Source organism: Macrobrachium nipponense, chromosome 15 (assembly GCF_015104395.2).
Source record: "Macrobrachium nipponense isolate FS-2020 chromosome 15, ASM1510439v2, whole genome shotgun sequence".
Taxonomy (NCBI): Eukaryota; Metazoa; Arthropoda; class Malacostraca; order Decapoda; family Palaemonidae; genus Macrobrachium; species Macrobrachium nipponense.
The window spans coordinates 23,026,264-23,046,263 of record NC_087208.1 but is presented as its reverse complement, the minus strand read 5'-3'; the positions used below and the strand labels follow the sequence as shown (position 1 = coordinate 23,046,263).

The 20,000-nt window shown below is 38.8% G+C and overlaps 1 protein-coding gene across 1 annotated transcript in view; it reads right to left on the bottom strand.

Annotated features, from left to right (window-relative positions):
• LOC135227030 (protein timeless-like) overlaps nucleotides 1–20,000 on the bottom strand; it is a 269,166-nt gene that overhangs the window by 182,406 nt on the left and 66,760 nt on the right. The window contains 1 exon segment of the mRNA XM_064266817.1: nucleotides 17,435–17,627. Coding sequence (XP_064122887.1) covers nucleotides 17,435–17,627 — 193 coding nt within the window.

Here is a 20,000-nt window from a genome sequence, read left to right as displayed (position 1 = left end):
GAAATTATCACTGAACATCATTTGACATGTCTGCTGTTGAAGAGTATGAAATAATAGACATAACTAAGAGAGTGGTGTCCTCTTCCATAGGATATATGATAACAGGTCATGATGATTTGTGAATTTCTTAGCCCTAAAGCATGCCTTGAGTATATACATATACTATGCTAATCTTACTATGGAAGCCCTAACTTTCACTTTCACAAGGCTACGTTCAGGCATAATGGCAATATATTGTAAGCTGATGATATGGAAGGAGCATTCACTGGGCAATGTTTCTGTACCATTAGTGCTGGTACTCAAAAGCCTGCTAAATACAAACTCCTACCATGGGCAGTGAAACCACTTACAGGATATAGTTAACAACGATGTAAACATTTCCTATAGTCAACTGGAAGACACTGTATACTGTTCTGTCTTCAGAAGCTGGAACATTCTTCCTTCCTTGGGTTTCAACATATTATCTTGTATTTGATATCATTGATAGGCTTGGGGATTCTGTCAGGTTCAGAAACATCAACGTGAGTTAATGGTTTAATAGTTCAACCCTGTGGTATGACAAAAGATCCTTCTATAATTTGACAAAGTGAAAGAGCATAATGAGCTGGATTAAGTTGAGATTGTTCAACTAGCACAACAGAGAAACCTAAACATATAGATGTGAAAAACAAAAGTGTGAGCTCTTGGACTAATTGTAACACCTGAGAAATGATAAAGTTAGTATCATTGATGATTATCCCCCTACTATAAATGCCCCAGTGAATAAGAAGCCAACTTTTAATGAGATTCTCCACCTGACCCTGAAGATCCCTGAAACACTAGGTTTAAGCAGCAGGGATCGTTTGGAAGAATGGAGAGAAGTTTGGGTCTATGTATTCCATCACAACAGAGACATTTCACATAATTTGCAACATGATGGAATCTATAAAAAAGACATTTCAAGATGCTGGCCTACTGGGGGACATTGTAACTAAGCACTTAGTTGGTCTATGAACCCTTGTTCAGACTGGTTTGGAAAGGATATTTTGCAAGGATAGAAGAACATCACCAAAATGACACGCCATAACTTAATTATGCTATCACTGTGTCCTTAGAACAGTTAAGTGCTCTAGAAATCCATCTTGTGCTTACATTCTTGCTTCTTATTTGTAACAAGCAAATGGCAAATTGTCTTTCTTCTGATTTACTACTTTATAATTGCCTCTATCATCGCTAGGTGAAGAAGCCAGTTCCTCACCTAGTGATGATAAGAGACAATCATAAAGTATTAATCCTTCAATTACACTGTAATAAAACCAAGGCCTTGCCAGATAAGGTTAAACAAACCTGTGGATATAAAATAACAACTTTGTACCCTTACTTCCCCTGCTTTGTCATACTTCATTTCCGTAAACAATAAATATGCTCCTAAATGACAAACATCACACATTACATATACGTACTGTATAAGTACACTTTGTGATGAATTAGCAAGCCCATTTAAGTTTTCTGCAAAAGAAAACTATTGAGATGGCTTTGTCTCTCCATCCACACTTTTTCTGTCTGCCATCAGATGATCTTAAAAACTACTGAGAATAGAGGGCTGCAAATTGGTATGTTGATCATCCACCCTCCAATCCTCAAACATACCAAATTGCAGCCCTATAACCTCGATAGTTTTATTTCATTTTTGATAGTTTTATTTTATTTAAGGTTAGCGTTCGCCATGATTGTGCATCTAGCACCACTATTGGTACCAACAACACAGGCCACCACTGGGCCGTGGCTGGACGTTTCGTAGGTTGCAAATGAGTGTTTCACGGGCAATTCATGCAGCATTATACTCTTACGCTGTACAAAAGAAACTTCGGTGCATTTTGTACTTGTTTTCTCTTGTACACAACACACAAAATAATAAGTATACTGTACAGTTGACCCCAGGTATTCACGAGGGATGTGTACCACAACCCCCTGCAAGTACCTTACATCCGCAAATTACTTAAAACCTTTCTAAAATCCCTTGTAAATGGCTATTTTGATCGTTCAAACACCAAAAAAAACTCTAAAAATGCTTATACCTAAGTAATTTTATAGTTATCACAAAAATTGCATGTGGTCATGAAAACATGAATCAGTGAATATTTCTATACTAAAAGTACTGCTAATAGGAATATTTTCCACAATGATGTGTAAATATATTCCATAGAAAAAAACTGCGAACGGGAGTCCATGAATCCGGAACAGCGAATACGCAGGGGTTGACTGTATGTACAGTTCACTAATGAATAATACAGACATCAACTTTTTTTCCTAAACCCATTAAACATTATATTTTGCCTCTACATATTAGAATTTATAGTGTAACACTTTAAAATATATATTGTAAACAAAAAAAGGGAACTTTTTTCCTCTCATTCACAACACACATACAGCACACAAATGAAAAACTTGGATACCAATTTCTTTTTCTTATTTTGCCAAAACATAATCAACATTCACACAATGTGCGTACAAAACAAAATCAAACCTACAACCATTCATTTATAAAACTTGTGAGGTTTACTTGCTTCTCCTCCACCTCATTCCCAACCATAAGCTCAACTGTGTTGTTGAGATCACCATTTCTTGCTTCCTGTGACCCCTGAGACAGTGAGTGGCGAAGTGGGCAGAATAGGCAAAGAGGTGCCTAGAGGATCATGGGCATCAAAGATGGGCAGCGACACAGTCTGCCGATAGAACCTTGCATATCACCAAAAAGGGGCAAACCAAGTTACCGAAGAAGTGGATGGTGTTGGGCTTGGGTGGAAGGGTGTTTGGGATCTGAAGACGCTATTGCGGTTATTCTGATGATACAATGATTCTGCTTTACATCAATTTTCCTCTGAAACTCTCGAACCTGTGGGGCCAAGTCCAAGGCCTGGGGCAGTCATTGGGGTTGACACAGGTTCAAAGACATTGTGCACATAATTGTATGAAGCTTATTGTGAAAAAGTCTTGCTGCCGTCGATGTTGCTGTCTTCAGTGGATTCCTTATTACCAGCAGCAACTGGAGCAGCTATCTTGCTGTCAGACAAAAGCTTCAAGCGAAGGTTGCCACCATTGCCATCCAGCTATTCCAGTATGTCATCCTTGGGAATGTCATTGCCTTCCTAGGCAATTATGGCATGGAGGTTGCCGACTTCAGAACCCCTGGAAATCCAGCACTCCCTCTTCTCCATTCTGCATACAGTTCAAAGCAAGGTCGAGGGTCTGTATATTGATGTCCTTCCAAGCATCTGCGAAGTTGTAGATAGCAGACTCCAGCAAATCCCTTTGAAGATTCTACTGTGTCTGGACACCCCAAATGTTTAAAAGTCTTGCTCCTTCTCCTCCTCATCCTCCACCACTACCATTACCTCCTTCAGGAACTTTCTCAGTAAAAACATTTTGTTGCAACAATAACATCTTGATCCATTAGTTGAATAAGTGCAGTTGTATTAGGAGGCAAATACATGACCCTAATACAACCTTTGTCACAAACCAACTGGGCTGTATTACAATGCACAGGAACACTGTCCATGAGAAGTAAAGCCTTCATCCAATGTCTAGCAATATACCAAGGTTTCCTTTGCATGATGATAAACAACCTCCTTATAAAAGTGATTATGGAACCAATCAGTTATGATCTTGGAGATGAACCAAATTTTTTCTGAATAATATTAAATCACTGGCAGCCTAGCCATCAACCCACACAGGGGGCATGGTTGCTTTTATGTCCAACCACCACTGGTTTTCAACAATGGCTACTAAAAAGATTTGGATTTAACAAAGCAGGCAAGCAGTGCTAAGAAAGCTTTCATCCGGGTAAATTCTTTTCCTTCTTGTCAGCCTGTGTTAAAGGGTAAAGAGTGGTAGAATAGACCAGTTTTACCAGTACTGTAGCGTTGCCCTGAAATAAGGACTTCTTATCTCATCAAGTCTTAACTTCTGGCAAAATTCCTGTATTTCTTCCTTAGAAGCATCCAAAGCTATGTCATGAGTCTTCTTGTGAGAAATCCCTTGTCAAACTCCATATGTTTATGGAGTTCTTGCTTAACACTAATGGTGGGTGAAAGCAAGCACCAAGATAAAGTAAGTTCTTATAGAGTAGGAATGGAATAAAGAATTTAGGCCAAAGGCCAAGCACTTGGACCTATGAGGTCATTCAGTGCTGAAACGGAAATTGAGAGTAGAAGGGTTTGAAAGGCATAACAGGGGGGAAAACCTCGCAGTTGCACTATGAAACGAATGTTTGGAGAGAGTGGATAGCAAGATGGAAGAGAAAATATGAATGGAGGTGCAGTAAAAGGAACGAAAGGGGTTGCAGCTAGGGGCCGAAGGAACGCTTCAAAGGACCTTAAATAATCCCTACAGTGCACTGTATATGGTGCACTGATGGCAATAACCCCCTACGGGGATTCTTATAGTGTAATAAAAAATTCTAATAGTGTAGTCTTGTAGATGAAACAGTCAGGATGACCTCTGGCTAACCAACTGAATGATATTTCCAGAAGCATAAGTATTGTCAAAATGGTAAAATATCATTAATGCCATGTCATACATTAACCCTTAATGGACTGATACCCTCATATGAGTAACAATAACAGGTTTTGAGTGGTGGATGGATTACCTCCTGGCGAGTGTCAATTAAGTGCCATCTATTTGGAGAAATCAGATGGGGAAGAGGTTCCATTACTCCAACAGACCATAAATTTACTGAAGGGAAACTTTTAGACTGGCCCAGCTTGTTGATTCCAGGCTCCCATGATCTAGTTGTGTACTCGACTTCAAGGGGGCATGTACTGCCTCTCTCTCTCTCTCTCACATGACATCTTGTTATATATTTAATTATAAATATACCCAGAGGTTGCTGTTGGTTTTAGATCTTATTTTTATGACAGTATGTCATTTACAATTGTAATTTCACAAAGAAATGCTAGAAAAAACATGTATAATAAAAAAAGGTTACTGCATCTTTGATCTCGGTAAATTTACGTAAATATTTACACTCAGAATTTGTTATTGATTTTAGTTCTTATCTGTTATGATATCGTGTGAGCTGTAATTATAATTTTACAAAATAAAATAAAATTAATTATTAGAAAAAACATGTATAACTTTGTATAATTTACGATTTTCAACTTCCAGTGAAAGGTAGGGAGAATTTTTGTTTTCTTACACCATGTGCACTTGCATATCTTCCTCTTTCCACTAAGTTTTTTTTCTTAAACTGGCCGACTTCAAAGTTTGCCTGATCCGGGGTGCTGCATGAATTTTTTTAGCCCGGCATTTAAGGGTTAAGGAGGCATTAGTTGCACATATACATATGAATACAGTCAGCCCAGACTATCCCGGACTCAGGATTCGCAGACTCTCCTATTCATGGATTTTTCTATAGACTTTATATATTCATTACCTGCAGAAAATTTGCCTATTTGCAGTATTTTTCACAGAGAAATATTCACAAATTATTGTATTTTCATATAATTTTTGTGACTAAATGCATTTTTTGTGATAAAACTACGTACTAAAATATTCAGACACGTATAACCATTTTAATTTTTTTGTGTTTTTAACTACCAAAATAGGCAGTTCTAAACTTTGTTTTTAAGGGTTTTAAGTATTCGTGGATTTTAGCTAGTCGTGGGGGAGGGGTTACCCATCCCCCACGAATGCAAAGGGTTCACTGTATTATTATTATTATTATTGAGGGAGGTATATTAATGGTATATGGACATAATAAAATATTAAAAAGAATAAATGCAATACATAATATAACTGGAACATAAGCAACGTCTTTCTCGTTAAAAAATGCACCACATCTTTCATGTGCCAACAGAATCTTGAATTGAAATGGTCAAACTTCGAACATCATAAAGTCCACAAACTTATGCAGGCCTGTGAACTTTGTAGCTGTAGCCTTCAATTCAGCAGAACATACATGCATACCAGCAGTCCTTTGCTGATAAAACCAAATCAAGGTCAACTATCCAATACCCTTGGTAACCCGACTCCTGGATGTTCTCTTCCCAAAGTTACTACTGTACTTCTTCAGCCTGTCCTTGGAACCCTTGATATCCTGCAAGGTTAACTGAAGCAATGCTATACTCATCCAGGGCAGGTTCCATAGACCACCTTGCTTCTCTTCTCAATGATTTCAAGCTTCTTCTGAAGAGTCAATACCTCCTCCTTAGGAGAAGGTGAGGCCATACATGGCACAGTAAAAACAGCACCTACAATGCTGCAGCACTTGTAACAAAACCCCGTGTTCTGGGGAAAGCACTGTGTACAGCAAGCACTCATGAAGCAAATAAAAAAAGCAACTGATTACACACTACTAGACAAAGAGGGAAAACGCTCTTTGTTACCAAGTGCACTGATACATACTTTCTGGATACAGCCAATTAGACATAGATATATTTATGATGCATATGTCTATCAACCATTAAAAAGCCTGCAGCAGAGAACTGCCCCTGGTTGGCAGTCAACTTAACCTGTGGCAGTGTGGCGATAAAGCTGTGAGCCCCTCTAATCAAGTGGGAACTTTGCAGTGAAGGAGTTGTCCTGTTGGCTAGAAAAATATCAGGGGAGCTTTGCAGCACAGGATGTAATCCAATGGCTAGCAAAGCATTCATACGTACCCTTACCCTGGGCACAGTACCACTACAAACACAACCAGATAAGATTGTCACCTCCACTGAAATTCAGACTACAACCCTGCACTAGTAGTGATAGGTGCTCCAGGTACATTGTATCCCCTGGCTCTCATAAGTCTCAACACCTTCCTAAAAGGTGAATTGAGAATAGGAAAACATTCTATATTTCCTTCTGCAGTGCCATACCAGTTAATAAAAATAACTTCAAGGTACTCCAACAATCTAACACCATTTTAACTTAAAAAATGTGAGAAGTAAAATTGATTACTCTTCCAGTTGGTCAATTGTTGAAAGACGTCAGGGGCATACAGTGCCTGCAAGCTAAAGAGGTAGAGGTTGTTTTGACGTTTGAGATTTCACTAAAAGTAGGCCTTATGTCCTTAGAAGGGAGGCAAAAGGGGATATTGCCAGAATACTGAGGTTATAAAGAGCCTAAGTGCTTCCAATCCTGCTCAGGCAATGTCGGAAAAACTCAGAACAAAACAGAGAGCTTCCTACTCTTCCCCAAAGGCAAGGATGTGGGGAGAGTTGGTGCCAGACACACGGAAGCTGGCGCTGGGCATTGGGCACACTACTTAGTTGGCACCAAGATGAAGTGGCGCCCGCTGAGCTGGTTGCCAGAAAAATAATCAGATGGGAGATGACTGGCACCCCTAGCTGCTTGGGGTGAGGTGGCCTTTAGCTGTAATTGGCGCCAGGAGATATGAAAGTCAGGTGAGGTGAAAGCTCACCCCGATGTGTGCCTGGGTCCGGAACATTGTTCCCTGCTGACTAGACTGTCTTCTCTTCCATTAAGTTGAGACAGAGATAGAGAGAGAGAGAACGGATGCAGATCATGGAAGGGTGCTCATTCTTGGTAAAATTCCAGAGTAAATAAGCAAACCACGTTACTGAATCGGACGTAGCTCGATACCCTCATCTGCATCGCTCAAATGCCTCTTGGTGGACCTCTGGAAAAAACCCTCCTCCTCTAAAACTCCCAATCAGCCCACAGCATGTCCGCATAAGACCATACCACCCAGCTGGTGTCTCCTGGAGTGAGGTTTTCTGAGAAGATACGAAAAGTGGAAGGATTCTCCGAGAGTTCACCAATCAATCTTAGCAATTCTGGAATGATAAACTGCAAATCAGAACAAGGATACTAGGAACGTTGTAACATTTCGAAAAGCCTGAAAAAAAATTCAGCCCTCCCTTGGCCCTTCAGACAGTGGATGAGAGTAGAATTCCAGGTTGGAACCCTTTTGCAGTATGGTGTCTAATGCCCATGCTAGAAGGTTCTCTAAGGAAGCATACAGAGTAGGTTAGCCTGTCCCACAGATAGCACTCACCCAAAAGATCATGGAATCCAAGATCCACTCAGGAGAAAGAGCGAGTTTCTGACAGTTCAGATCTTCCACCAAAAAATCCAGGAGAACAAGAAAGGATTTGAATAATTGTTTGTTGCCACTTGGCAGGGAGCGCTAATGTGAAAACATAAGGATTGCGGTCTTGAAAGAGGCATGCCACAGTTTACGATATAGTGAGGGTTGAGATGAACTGAAGCCTTACGCGAAAGCCTTCCATCTCTCTGGCATATGAATGAAGGTTTTGTTCTCCCAGGAACATGTCCCAGAAATTCCCTGTTCCCTGAGCTGGCTAACCTGACTGGAATGAGAAGTGAGAAGCAGTCTAAGACTAGTTTCATGATTAGAGACTTCTTCAGAAAGATCCCAATGTAGGCCCAACTGCAATTCCAGGATAGGGGAAAATCAGCAGAACCCAGTAATGAATTCTTGTCCCTACTGATGTGGGACAGGCTGGAGCTCATGGCCAGAAAGATAACAAAAGAAAGTGGAGCAAGGGCTCAAGAAAAGGCTTGTGCTGTTCATGAGGTCTAAACTCCCTCACTGGCAGACTCTATCTCATAAAACAGGTCTGAAAAATCACACGGAGTTGTATGTTAACATATCTAGAACTCCTTCAAATGCTCTGGAAAATGGATGATTAGACCATCCAGTTTGTCTCTGTAACCACACAAACTCTAGAATCTTCCAGCAGACAAGAAAATAACTACAGGTGGTCCACAGTTATCGGCATGGGTTCTGTTCCTGGCTGGGCGTCATAAAGCTTAAATCGCCATTAAGTGAAGCATTAAAGTCTAAGGGAGTAAAACATACTTATGGCGCACTTATGGCGCTCTTATGGCGCCGATAAGCGGTTACCGGCACCATAAGTGTCTCAGCGCCATAAGTATGTTTTACTCCCTTAGACTTTCATGCTTTGCTTAATGGCGATTTTTGCTTTATGGCGCCCCCGATGCTATGGACGGGTGGCTTATGGCGCCGATAACCGAATGTGGCACCATAAGAAGCCTTATATTTCAATTAATATTTTCAAAAACCGCCATAAAACCGAAGCGCCATAGAGCGAAGCAGTCGATAACTGGGGACCACCTGTATAACTACTAGTTGTCAATCCTCCCAATAGTTGAAAACCATGGGCACATGGCCATCAGGGAGGGATTGACTCTTAAAGCGATAATGACCACTGTGTACTCGATGACACCTCATACAGACTGAAAACGAAAGAGGGACAGTACTTAGCTAAAATTAAAATCTGACACTTTTATAGGAACTTGTAAAGTCCAAAAGACACAAGAGCCTGATCATGGGCAAAGGAAGGCCTTGAACAAAACCAGGAGAGAGAATTTCTGTTGCAGTCAAACACAACGATCTAAAAGAATAATTGTTAATAGAACGAGAAGTATGGGTAGAAAGAAAAAAAGTAAGAGCTCTGGAACAGGTGCCGGGTGATCAGGATTCCAGCGCGACAAAAAACTGGCCTGAAGTAGCTGTGATTCTCTTGGTAGATGGCTGGAGGCAAAGAAAGAATGGTGAAAGTGAATGGGTGTTCCTCCCCATTGACTCTGGGAACGCTTGAGAGACTCCTAGCTTCTTAACCCCTGCTCCTGATGTCAGTCAAAAAAAAAAAACCCTACTTCAAAATCTTGACCAGAACTTCAGCCAGGATGGCTTAGTCTGTCTAAGCATCAGAAGGAGGAGAAGACAAAGGCAGTTGTCTTGCTCCCTTGAAAAACCAAGATCAGACTCCCAAGCTCATAATTCATACAACAAAGTGCCTGTCTGCAAAGGACAGTGCTTTGAGACAAATGATGTCACAAAAGGGAGCAATTCAGTCGGTCTAGAACTCTAAATGAATGTGGAACAGGCTGAAAAGCGACAAAGTCGGCCACTAGAACACCAGAGTTAGGCTTTCAATTGGAAATTGTGCTCAAAACAAGAGCACCAGTGTGTTCCTAGAAGAGACAGGCGCTGAGCTAAAGAGATATTAGTGTTAGTCACTAGTAAGCTGATGCCAGATGCCTGAGAGCTGGTGATAGGGCACTCAGATGCTAATGGAAGCTCGGGTGCAACTGGCCGCTCGGGTGGAACTGGACACTCAAGTGCTGATGGACTACAATCATTCTCCCTGACATGTTACAGGATAATGGAAAAGTGTGACTATCATCTGAAAAGCACCTCTTCAACAGCATAGATTCACTAGGAAAAAAAGCCATCAGGGCTTTATGTACAATGGAGTATCACTAGAATAAAAATATCTCTATGGACACTTTTCCAATGGCTGTTAGTCGACATCTGCAAACAGCAGGGTCGACTGAGGGGGAACTATCCAGGGGCAAAACCCCTTTGGACTCAGGTTTAAGAGTACTGTTAGGGCCAGATAGCCCCTCTTCCACTACACTTCTAGTAAGACACCTTTCCAGTGGCTGTCTGTCAATACCTGGGACCGGCAACAGGCTCGACTGAGGGGACAACTACCTGTGGACACCACACAAGCTTCCCTTGGGATTCTAGTATGACTGCTCCCAAGAGTAGGAGAGTATGCCAATGACCTTTGTCTAGGAGTATTGGTGGCACCTTTGTCTAGGAGTATTGGTGGCACAAGTAGAAACCTCCATCACTATATCACACTACATGTGTGATATAAGGTTAGCATCTACTAAAATAGACACAAGACTGGCAATGGCATGGGAAGGAAGTGAGGGGGCAAGTGGAGAAATAATGAGGGCCAGCAGTAGGGGAGAAAATTGGTGCAGGGAGAGTACTCATAGCACGGTTCCCGGCTGTTGAGAATGGCTACTCTCCTCAAAAAAGCACTAAAATTAAGCACAATTTCTCTCCCCACTATGTACTGCCCTTACACTAGTCACCTGATTTGGACTATGAAGATTTACCTGCAAAATTTTTAATTCAAGCTGCTGTGCAAGAGGAAACTACATATAGTTATGTAATTACTGGATAAGATAATTATAAAAAAAAAGTTTGTCCTCCAGTTAAGGAAAAAATATTCACAGTCCCAAATCCATACAGGCAGTCTCATCCAGGAAGTAAACTAGCATTTAACAGAAAAAAGGCCATTAATCTTCAATGAAACTGAAGGGCTTTAAGAAGTCAAACTGAGGAACTTGAATTTGTCCTCAGTGACTTCTATAAGGTACATACATGTATTATTTGTTTTTAAGAAACCAAGGTAGATAATGAAGCTTATAATCCAGGTCTAAATCATAAAACGCACAGATATTTGCAGCATTCATCACTACCTCTGAAGACAATATTTAATTGTTTTATTTTCTTTAGAAAATCTAATGACAATTTTCTCCATGTAGTTTCCTTTGACAAAGCATAGTTCCTTTCTCAAACACTTCCTCTCTTATGGGACAGTAACCTATCAGGTAAGGAAGATCAGAATATCCTTGATATCAATAGCAACTGATTCTAGATTGATGACATTCCATAACAAGCACTCATTTCAGTATTCTAATGCTGACCTGACCATGTCTACATCTACGGACATTCTAGACCATACGAGGTTAGTGCATTATTATGGCCCACAGAAATGTTAAAGAATATAGTAACATAGAATTGTTTGTTTCCCTTTGTGTATTCCAAAAAGCAATTATGTAGTGGGGTAACATTAAAACTCACAGCTTACCATAACTGTACTGAAGGTTCCATAGCCAAAGAGAGCTTCACCAGCTGAATATTGGTGACAACATGGAAAAAAGTAAAAAATGTGCAAAGTATCTTCGGTACAACCTAGTTTTCTGTACAGCTGCTACAGCATATAATCAAGGCTACCAAAAATAAATCTATCTTTTGGTGGTATAATGCTGTATGAACCGTGGCCCATGTAACTTTAATGGTGGCCCCTGGATGGGCTATATATTGTTGCCAGACGCATCACTATGGCTAACTTAAACCTTAAATAGAATAAAAACTATGAGGCTAGAGGGCTGCAATTTGGTGTTTGATGATTAGAGGGTGGGTGATCAACTTCCAATTTGCAGCCCTCTAGCCTCAATAGCTTTTAAGATCTGAGGGTGGACGAAAAGTGGGACAGACAAAACCATCTCAATAGCTTTCTTTCACAGAAAACTAAAAGGGGGAAGCTCAGTGTAATTGGGTATGCAACTCAACATAATACTTAAAAGATCAACATGCCATTTAATCTAGTTTCAATTCTGTGAAAATATTCAAAATAGCACCAGAGGAATGGCTGAAAAAAATTGTTACAACTGGTAATTATTAGTCTGATTTCTTGTCAGGGATAAAATTGAAGCAGTTCTTATAATGATGCAATTACTACATAAAAATGCCACACAATGAAGAAGAGAGTATACCACATTTGTTTTTATATTGAAAGGGCATTTGATATAGTTCCAAGACAAGCAATTAAAGGACATTACAAATGCATAGGGTACCCAATTACTAGATCTACTGTGAAAACAGTAGAGGTGAGCCACAAGAATTTTAGATAAATGTTGGTGTCTATCAAGGATCAACACTGAGCCCTTCTCTGTCATAGCAATGGAAGAGGGTACAAAGTATTGCAGACAAGAAGGCAGTTGGGAGCCTTTTTAAGCAAGAGAAAAAAATCAGAATGGCCTGTAAAGTAGCAATCAGGATAATGACTAAGTGGTTGTTGTGTGAAAAGTGTGGGAATGCATCCTGTACTGTGTAATAAATGTAATGGTGTCACAAGAGGTGCTTTGGGTTACAAAATATACCTTTGGGACAAACTGGATTGTGTAGCAGGAGTTGAGAACAGCAACAGAACAGATCCAGCAAGGATGAAATGGAAAGAGATAACTAAAGTACTAGTTAATGTCCCAATAGAAGGGAAGATTCATATGCCCTTCACTACACTAGGCAACAGATACATGGGCAGTGAAAAGAAAAATGGAAGATATTTTGGAAGGTGTGACTAAAGTATGTTAAAATTTATAGCTGGAGTATGGTGGGTAGATAACTGGAAAAAGACCTTGCAAAGATTCAGATGGTCTCAGCATGTAATTAAAAAGGGGATGAGGAACAGTTGGCCGGAAAAGCATATGTAGAAGTAGCAGGATGACACCTGTAGGAAAATCCAGAAAATCACACAGTTAGAGGACAGATGATTGGCCTGATGAGGGTTCTGGCAGAAACCTCAAAGGATAGAGTAGGGTAGACAGATCTAATTTTACATCTAACTCCATTAAGCCATGGTTTAATGATACATGGAGACAAGCCTACCATGAAAAACAGACCAAATTCAATGCATGGAGACAACATCATTTAAATGAAAATATCACCATTTTTGTTGAGTCTCAGTATCTTGTGAAATAGCCCCTGCCATACAGCCAAAAGAAATTACTACGTACAATATTTCCTTGAAGAAGGAAGAAACTTTAAGGCATTACTCAGCCTCATCTGTGGTGGAACAAATTGGCATCATCTATTTGGGTCAGGCTCATTTCAACTCCACCACTACTAACAAATGATGGTCGATTGGTTACTGGCCCTAGGGAAAAGGCTGGCTGCTTCATCAAGCTTTTAAAGTAAAGCAATCAGCTAAGGATTTATTCCTCATGATACTCGTAATCCTGAACATATTCTTGTAAAATTTGCATATCACTCTTGATATGTTAAGAAAATTCTGGATAATCTTGAGAGCGGGGATGGAAAAGATTCTGATGGTTTCACCCTGTGTTGCCAGATCTCACAGATTCCTTGCTTTACAATCTCTGATTCTTTAACCGGGTCCAGCTAGGCACTAGAAAATTATCCTAAGTCCTCAGGTTTCTAGCTATGAAAAATACAAATTGTCTTAGAAAATTTGTCATATTTCTATGTCAATGTAGTACCTTTGTAGATGAGCCCAGTTGCCAGTTGTCAGGGGGGGTTCTGTTCCGACGGCATAACAATAAGCAAAAATCGCCAATAACAGGAAATCGGCGATTTTCAGCACCGATAACTGGCTGGCTTTCAGGGCCAATACCTGATTATTGGTGCTGATAAGTGGAAATTGGCACACATTGGCAGAAAATTGCTGATTTTTGTTGCTAGACAAGCACCATAAAACCGGATCACTGATAACCGAGACTGCCAATACATAACCAGGACTGCCTGTACAGTGCCTGTTCCAAAGAGTGGTATATCTGCAGACTGCTGTAACCACAGGCTAATCTCTAATATCCCTGTGCTCTCCAAAGTTCCTATAAAACTTATTTTTACGCCACTATATAAATATGCGGATTATTTTAGATTTGAGATGCTATTTGCAAGGGAATCTTGATAAGGGTTTTGAGTGTAGAGAAATGTAAATAGATTTTAGTGCTGCTTTCGATTTAGAAAATCACAAGGTACTCATATTTACAAATTTCAGAATCTTGGAGAGGGTGTATATGTTTTAAGATTACATCAAGATTTGTCACAGGTAGGCAGCATCAAGCTGCTTCACACAATGCCCTTAGTGCACCAAGACCTATATTGTCTGGAGTTGTATGGGGTTCTTTGTCCACTGTTATTTTTAGTGGTTACAAGTGATATGGTTGTTGGCCTGGAAAACAAGATTGTTCATTATGCTGATGATGCAACACTTGTGGGTTTAATAGTCTCCACTTATGAGAAGTGAGGCTGCCCTTAGCCTTAATCGGGACATGGATCGCACCAGGGAATGATGTAGTTAGTGGGGTATGAAACTGAACTCTAGTAAAATGAAAATACTATTAATTAGCAGATCTCGTACAGAGTTCTCACCAGTATCCTCCCCTTCAGATGCAAGGAACTCTGCTGAATGAGCCTGATTTTAACTATTCTGTGTAACTTTTGACTCATATCTAATGTAAGCTTCAGTAAATGCCACAAAAAGTTGGGTATTCTTCATAAACATCACATGTATATAAGTGATGAAATCAATGTACAGTAATCTGCTTTAGGTCATTTGTGCTTCCTTCACTAAAATAATGTTCTCTGGTGTGGATGTCTGCTTCTGCCAGAGATTTATCTCTTTTAGATGGAGTGGTTTGTGGTGGTACGTTTCTGTTTCCTAATAATAGCAGTTATGTCACTTTTTCATAAGTTATACTTCAACAAACATCATTTGCATTCACAATTGATCCCTGATCCCTTTCACTTGATGAGCAAACAGATTCACTGAACAGCAGCACATATATGCAATAAATGTGCCTTGCTGTCCCACTTCTCAGCTTCAAAAGTCCTTTATTTCTCGTACCGTTCGACTGTGGAACAGCCTCCCAGTGGATGTCGTGCAATTTGAACTTCAGAAGTTTAAGGGAAGATGCACCGCATTACTTCCATAACGTTATTCTCTTTGCATTTTAATACATTTTTATCTCCTGTATTTGTTAATTTATTTGTTCTTTTGTAATAAGTGGGATCTCTTTTTACTGTATTTCCCTTTACCTTCTACTTCTTTGGAAGCTTGGATTTCAAGTCAGTGACCCCTTTGGAATTGTTCCATACAAATAAGTTTCATCTTCTGAATAATAATAATAATAATAATAATAATAATAATAATAATAGAAGTCTAGTCTTCCTTCAAAATACAGGCAGTCCCCTGCTTACAACGGGTTTGGCTTATGACGTTCCGAGATTACGACACTTCAATTATATTCATCAGAAATTATTTTCAGGTTTACAGCACATGTTCCAGGGTTATGACACTTGTGACGCCGATCTGGCAGAAGAAATATGCCTCCAAAAATGCAAAATAATCAATATTTGAAGTTTTTCTTGATGAAAAATGTAATAAAAATGCAGTTTACATAGTTTTTAATATACCTATAGCATTGAGTTAGGTTTTCTTGGGAGTTTTGACGATTTTCTGGCTTACAACGATTTTCGGCTTACGACGCGTCTCAAGAACGGAACCCCTGTCATAAACCGGGGACTGCCTGTATAAAGATTCACATTCAAATAATTGATCTAAGAGAATATCTGTCTCTGGCAATGATCTGTAAGATACTACCAAAAGTTGTAACTATCTCCTTGATCAGGGATACTATACAATCATAAGTAGAGTTTGGTGTATACTCCCTGTTTTGTTTTTAGTACTGAAGGAAAATTTTCATTCCCCAAGATCTCGGCTCAACAAAAATTCTTCACAAAATCTTTGGCACTTGTAGTGGATGAGCTTAAATATTTCACCAATTTTAGATATAATTTCTGACACTCTTGAACACAGATACATGAATATCTTTCAAGAATTCATAGTTGTGCCAATAACAGTAATGTAACTGTCCTAATTATCTGAAAATGAAAACCTAATCCAATTTATCAGTTTTCTAAGTTGATTTGTTAAGTTTATCCCCTTGCCCCAAAAAGCAGACCATTATAATCCTTTAAAACTACCATCCTGCAAATTTAACTTCCATTAACACCAGAATTCTTGAAACCTGCTTACCTTTTATTTTCCCAATACCATAAAGCCTACTGTTTTCCAGATAATCAGTGTTATAGCTAACATTTAGTAAGACCTTATCCTCTAATGTCCTTATATATTTTCATCCTTCATGTGACTCTAAGAATCTTGTGTTCTCACTTTTGACAAACTTTACATCTGCCCATTCCCCATCTAATTTTTCTTTTCTGTTTGATGTATAGCTTAATATAATCTCTTATGCATTCAACTAACTTCATGCTTGCCTTAAAGATATAAAATAGTCCATATTACTAGTAATGCTTCTGAATACAAAGGCAATGTTTTGCTGCTGCTGCCGACTCTTTTAACAAAGTTTTATAACGGCTACTTGTCTAATCAAAGGCCTTGCCTTTAACCCCTAACCCATTGTCTTTCTCTTCTTTTTCATGGCTGCAAAGTGGTCCATGGGGGCAGGGGTCTTTTCAATAATGACTATTTTGGCAACTGTTCTTCTAATGTAAGGGAAGAGTCCATTCTCCTTTCAGGTGGCCTTGAAACAACTACCAGGCCTTCATAGTTTCTTTTAGAATATCAGAAATATACAGACTGTATATTTCTCTCCCTCTCCTATAAAGGTCTGTAATTGATATTTTAATATTTCTATTTTCTGTGACTAAATTTTCTCTATTTTAGGAAATTCCTTCCCCACATTTTCTCTATTTTAAGAAATTCCTTCCCACTTTCCCTTTACTTTATGGTCAGAAGTATACCAAAACTGAAGATGAAGGTATGACCTTAAGAAGTTTTCTGTTTTCAGTGCTACAGAAGATATCCTCTAACACAAGGAGGTGAGGAATGAGTCGAAATTAGCCTAAATGACTTAGCTTACATGTGTTTATTTTCATCTGCTCTGTAAGATGACGTTTGCTTTAAAAAAAGAAAATACATCCTAATACTGGCAATTTTATGAAACCACAATGGCACCAGAAAAAAATAAGGCTATGCCTTTGAAAATGGGTCTAATAGCCATGTAGATCTTATTCAACATTGCCTAAAGGTATACTAAAACTTCTACTCACTGTTTCACATGGTTGACAATATTAAATGAAGGCATGGACGGATGAAGCTGACTGGTGGCCTCCTGAGTGGTGAGAAAGCGATGATTAGTTGTAATCAAATCCTGCAGATAATTGAGGTTTAGGACTCCTGGTCGGTACATACGGATAAGCAGCACAAACAACTGGCGAACTTCCACTAATTGACCAAGCTCCTCTGTAAAACAAATATAATAATCACATTAAACTTTGCCAAGATAATTTTTCAGTAAAAGATAGTTCACCTGGAACAAAGTATGTAGTATAATGGTTGATTACTCTATCAAAAGTGACTCCGTTCATAAGTTGGAAGGCAGCACAAAAGAAAGGATTGCATCACAGTATTGTCATCATATGATCTACAAACAAAACAAGGAAACTTGATGGGTGGTAAACTGAATGTAAGAAAATAACACTTGCATATGTTACCTAAAACTTGTTCTTGAAGTTAACAAGACCTGCTTGTTAAAACACCCTGGCCATGATTTTACTTAACTTGAATCTTGTTTTTTTAGTACAATACAATTGCTTATGAAACATCATTCAAGAAAAGATACACAGACATGTTCCTGAGGCATTTCTTCACTTACTTTTCTCCTACTTACCAATCTTCTCTACGCCACCTTTTTCTACTCTCCTCTCATATAAATATTTATACGCAATTAAACTATTATTTGTTCATCTATCAAAACATAAGAGCAAACATGAATTGTCATTTTTTCATTTTTAATATTTCATAGTTTCCAAAACAGTTCCTACTACTGGTTACCTTTAAGTATTTTGCATTCAGAATAATTATGTTTGACCAAAATTAAATTAAACATCAAACTTCTTAAAATTTTTGGAGTGTTTTGGCTGCTATAAAACTGTCTTGGAGAGATCATGATGAGCCTTTTATGCCCTCATAGTTACTAATGCTTAATAATGACCTCTGCCCATTTGGCAAGTTGGCTTCACACTTGGGCTGAATCCTTCTTTATCATTTTTCTCTTTATGATATGAATGAATTAAGTGTATGTCATCTGAATCAAAAGTATTTCATCTAGTCAGTGTCCTTATCTATATTCATTTAAATCGGCAAGCAGTTACCCTTGCTGTTTCTTTTCTTTAGTTACTATCATTTGACCAAAGTTCACTGAACTTACAGACAACAGCCATGCCATGATCATCAGCATCTCTGTGGAAGTGATCAATCTTAAGCCTTAAGTCATAAGTCTTACACATCAAAAAGCATGAAGATCAAGCAAACAGGCCTTAACTTCTTGGGACTGAGAAGCTAAGGTACTTTATTCTCAGGCATAAAAAAAAGCATCTCAAATATCTTTCTACTCTGCTTACTGCCAAACAGAACAGCTGAAAGGTGTTGCATTTTCTTTTTGAAAGTTATTGAGCCACCTGGTCTAAGCAAAGGAAAGCTTGTTGATTCTAGAAAAAAATATTCGGTCAAGAGTAACACAACATTTTGGGTTGTCAGTGAGCCACAGCTTTCTGCTGGGTATAACCATTTCATTTCACATCAAATCTATTCCTTTTCCCGTCACTGCTCCATCTTTGTCTTTAATATGATAACTCAAAAACCAAAGATTAAACATTTTTTACTACAAAATTTTCATTTTCAGGAACAATAGGCTTCCTTTTAAAACTGTGATCAATTCAGAAGGGAGAGACCATTAAAGATTCCATTCCTGTTGGCTTGACACTGAATATAGATGTATCTTTAGCGTAGAATAATATATCCAAGTAATTACCAAACTTGCGAAAAGCCTCGCTTTATTTGTTCATAGCTAGCTTCAAATTAAACAGCTCTTAAGATTTACCCATCCCTATGGAAAGTAGTATTGAAATCACCAACAACAACAGCAAAATAGGCCTTGCTATCATGTTCCTCTATCTTAGCAGCAATAGTAATAATACACTAAAAATAATCACCATCTACTTCTGGAGTGTGAAAATGAAAAAGTTGTTATGCCTGCTGGAAACTTAAACTTTTACAACTTAGATATCAAGGCAGGTCTTAAGGGAAGTTTGGGTACTCATTCCTAATAATATACAATGTCAGCCCCTTTTTGCCTTGATACATAATGGCATTATGCTAATTCCTCATATGTAAAGCCAAAATTTCTGTACATGACAAGCTATCATAATGTTTAGATGTAATCTCAAATCATGTACTCCACAAAAACTGCAGTGCAACATACAAAGTTGGTGCAGTCTAGAACCTGTATATCAAAACAGAGATAAAAAAAAGTAAGAAAAAACTGATCAACCTGGTGGTGCCAGCATACCATGCAAGGCCAAGTACCCTCCAACTTAATTACTTAGAAAATGGAAGGAGAGTGGAGATGGTTTTGTAAATAAAGATCAATGATGAAGGTAAAGAGATGATAAAGATTAGGAAGATTAAGCAAACAAGAAAAGAAAACTGACGGAACAGTTGCGTGAGTGCACCCTCTACCAAGAGAACTAGTCCATGAGAGTGGAGGGTCATGGTATAGGGGCTAGCACACTATTCAAGAAAACAATGATTTTGAAGCAACATTCTTACAGAGGA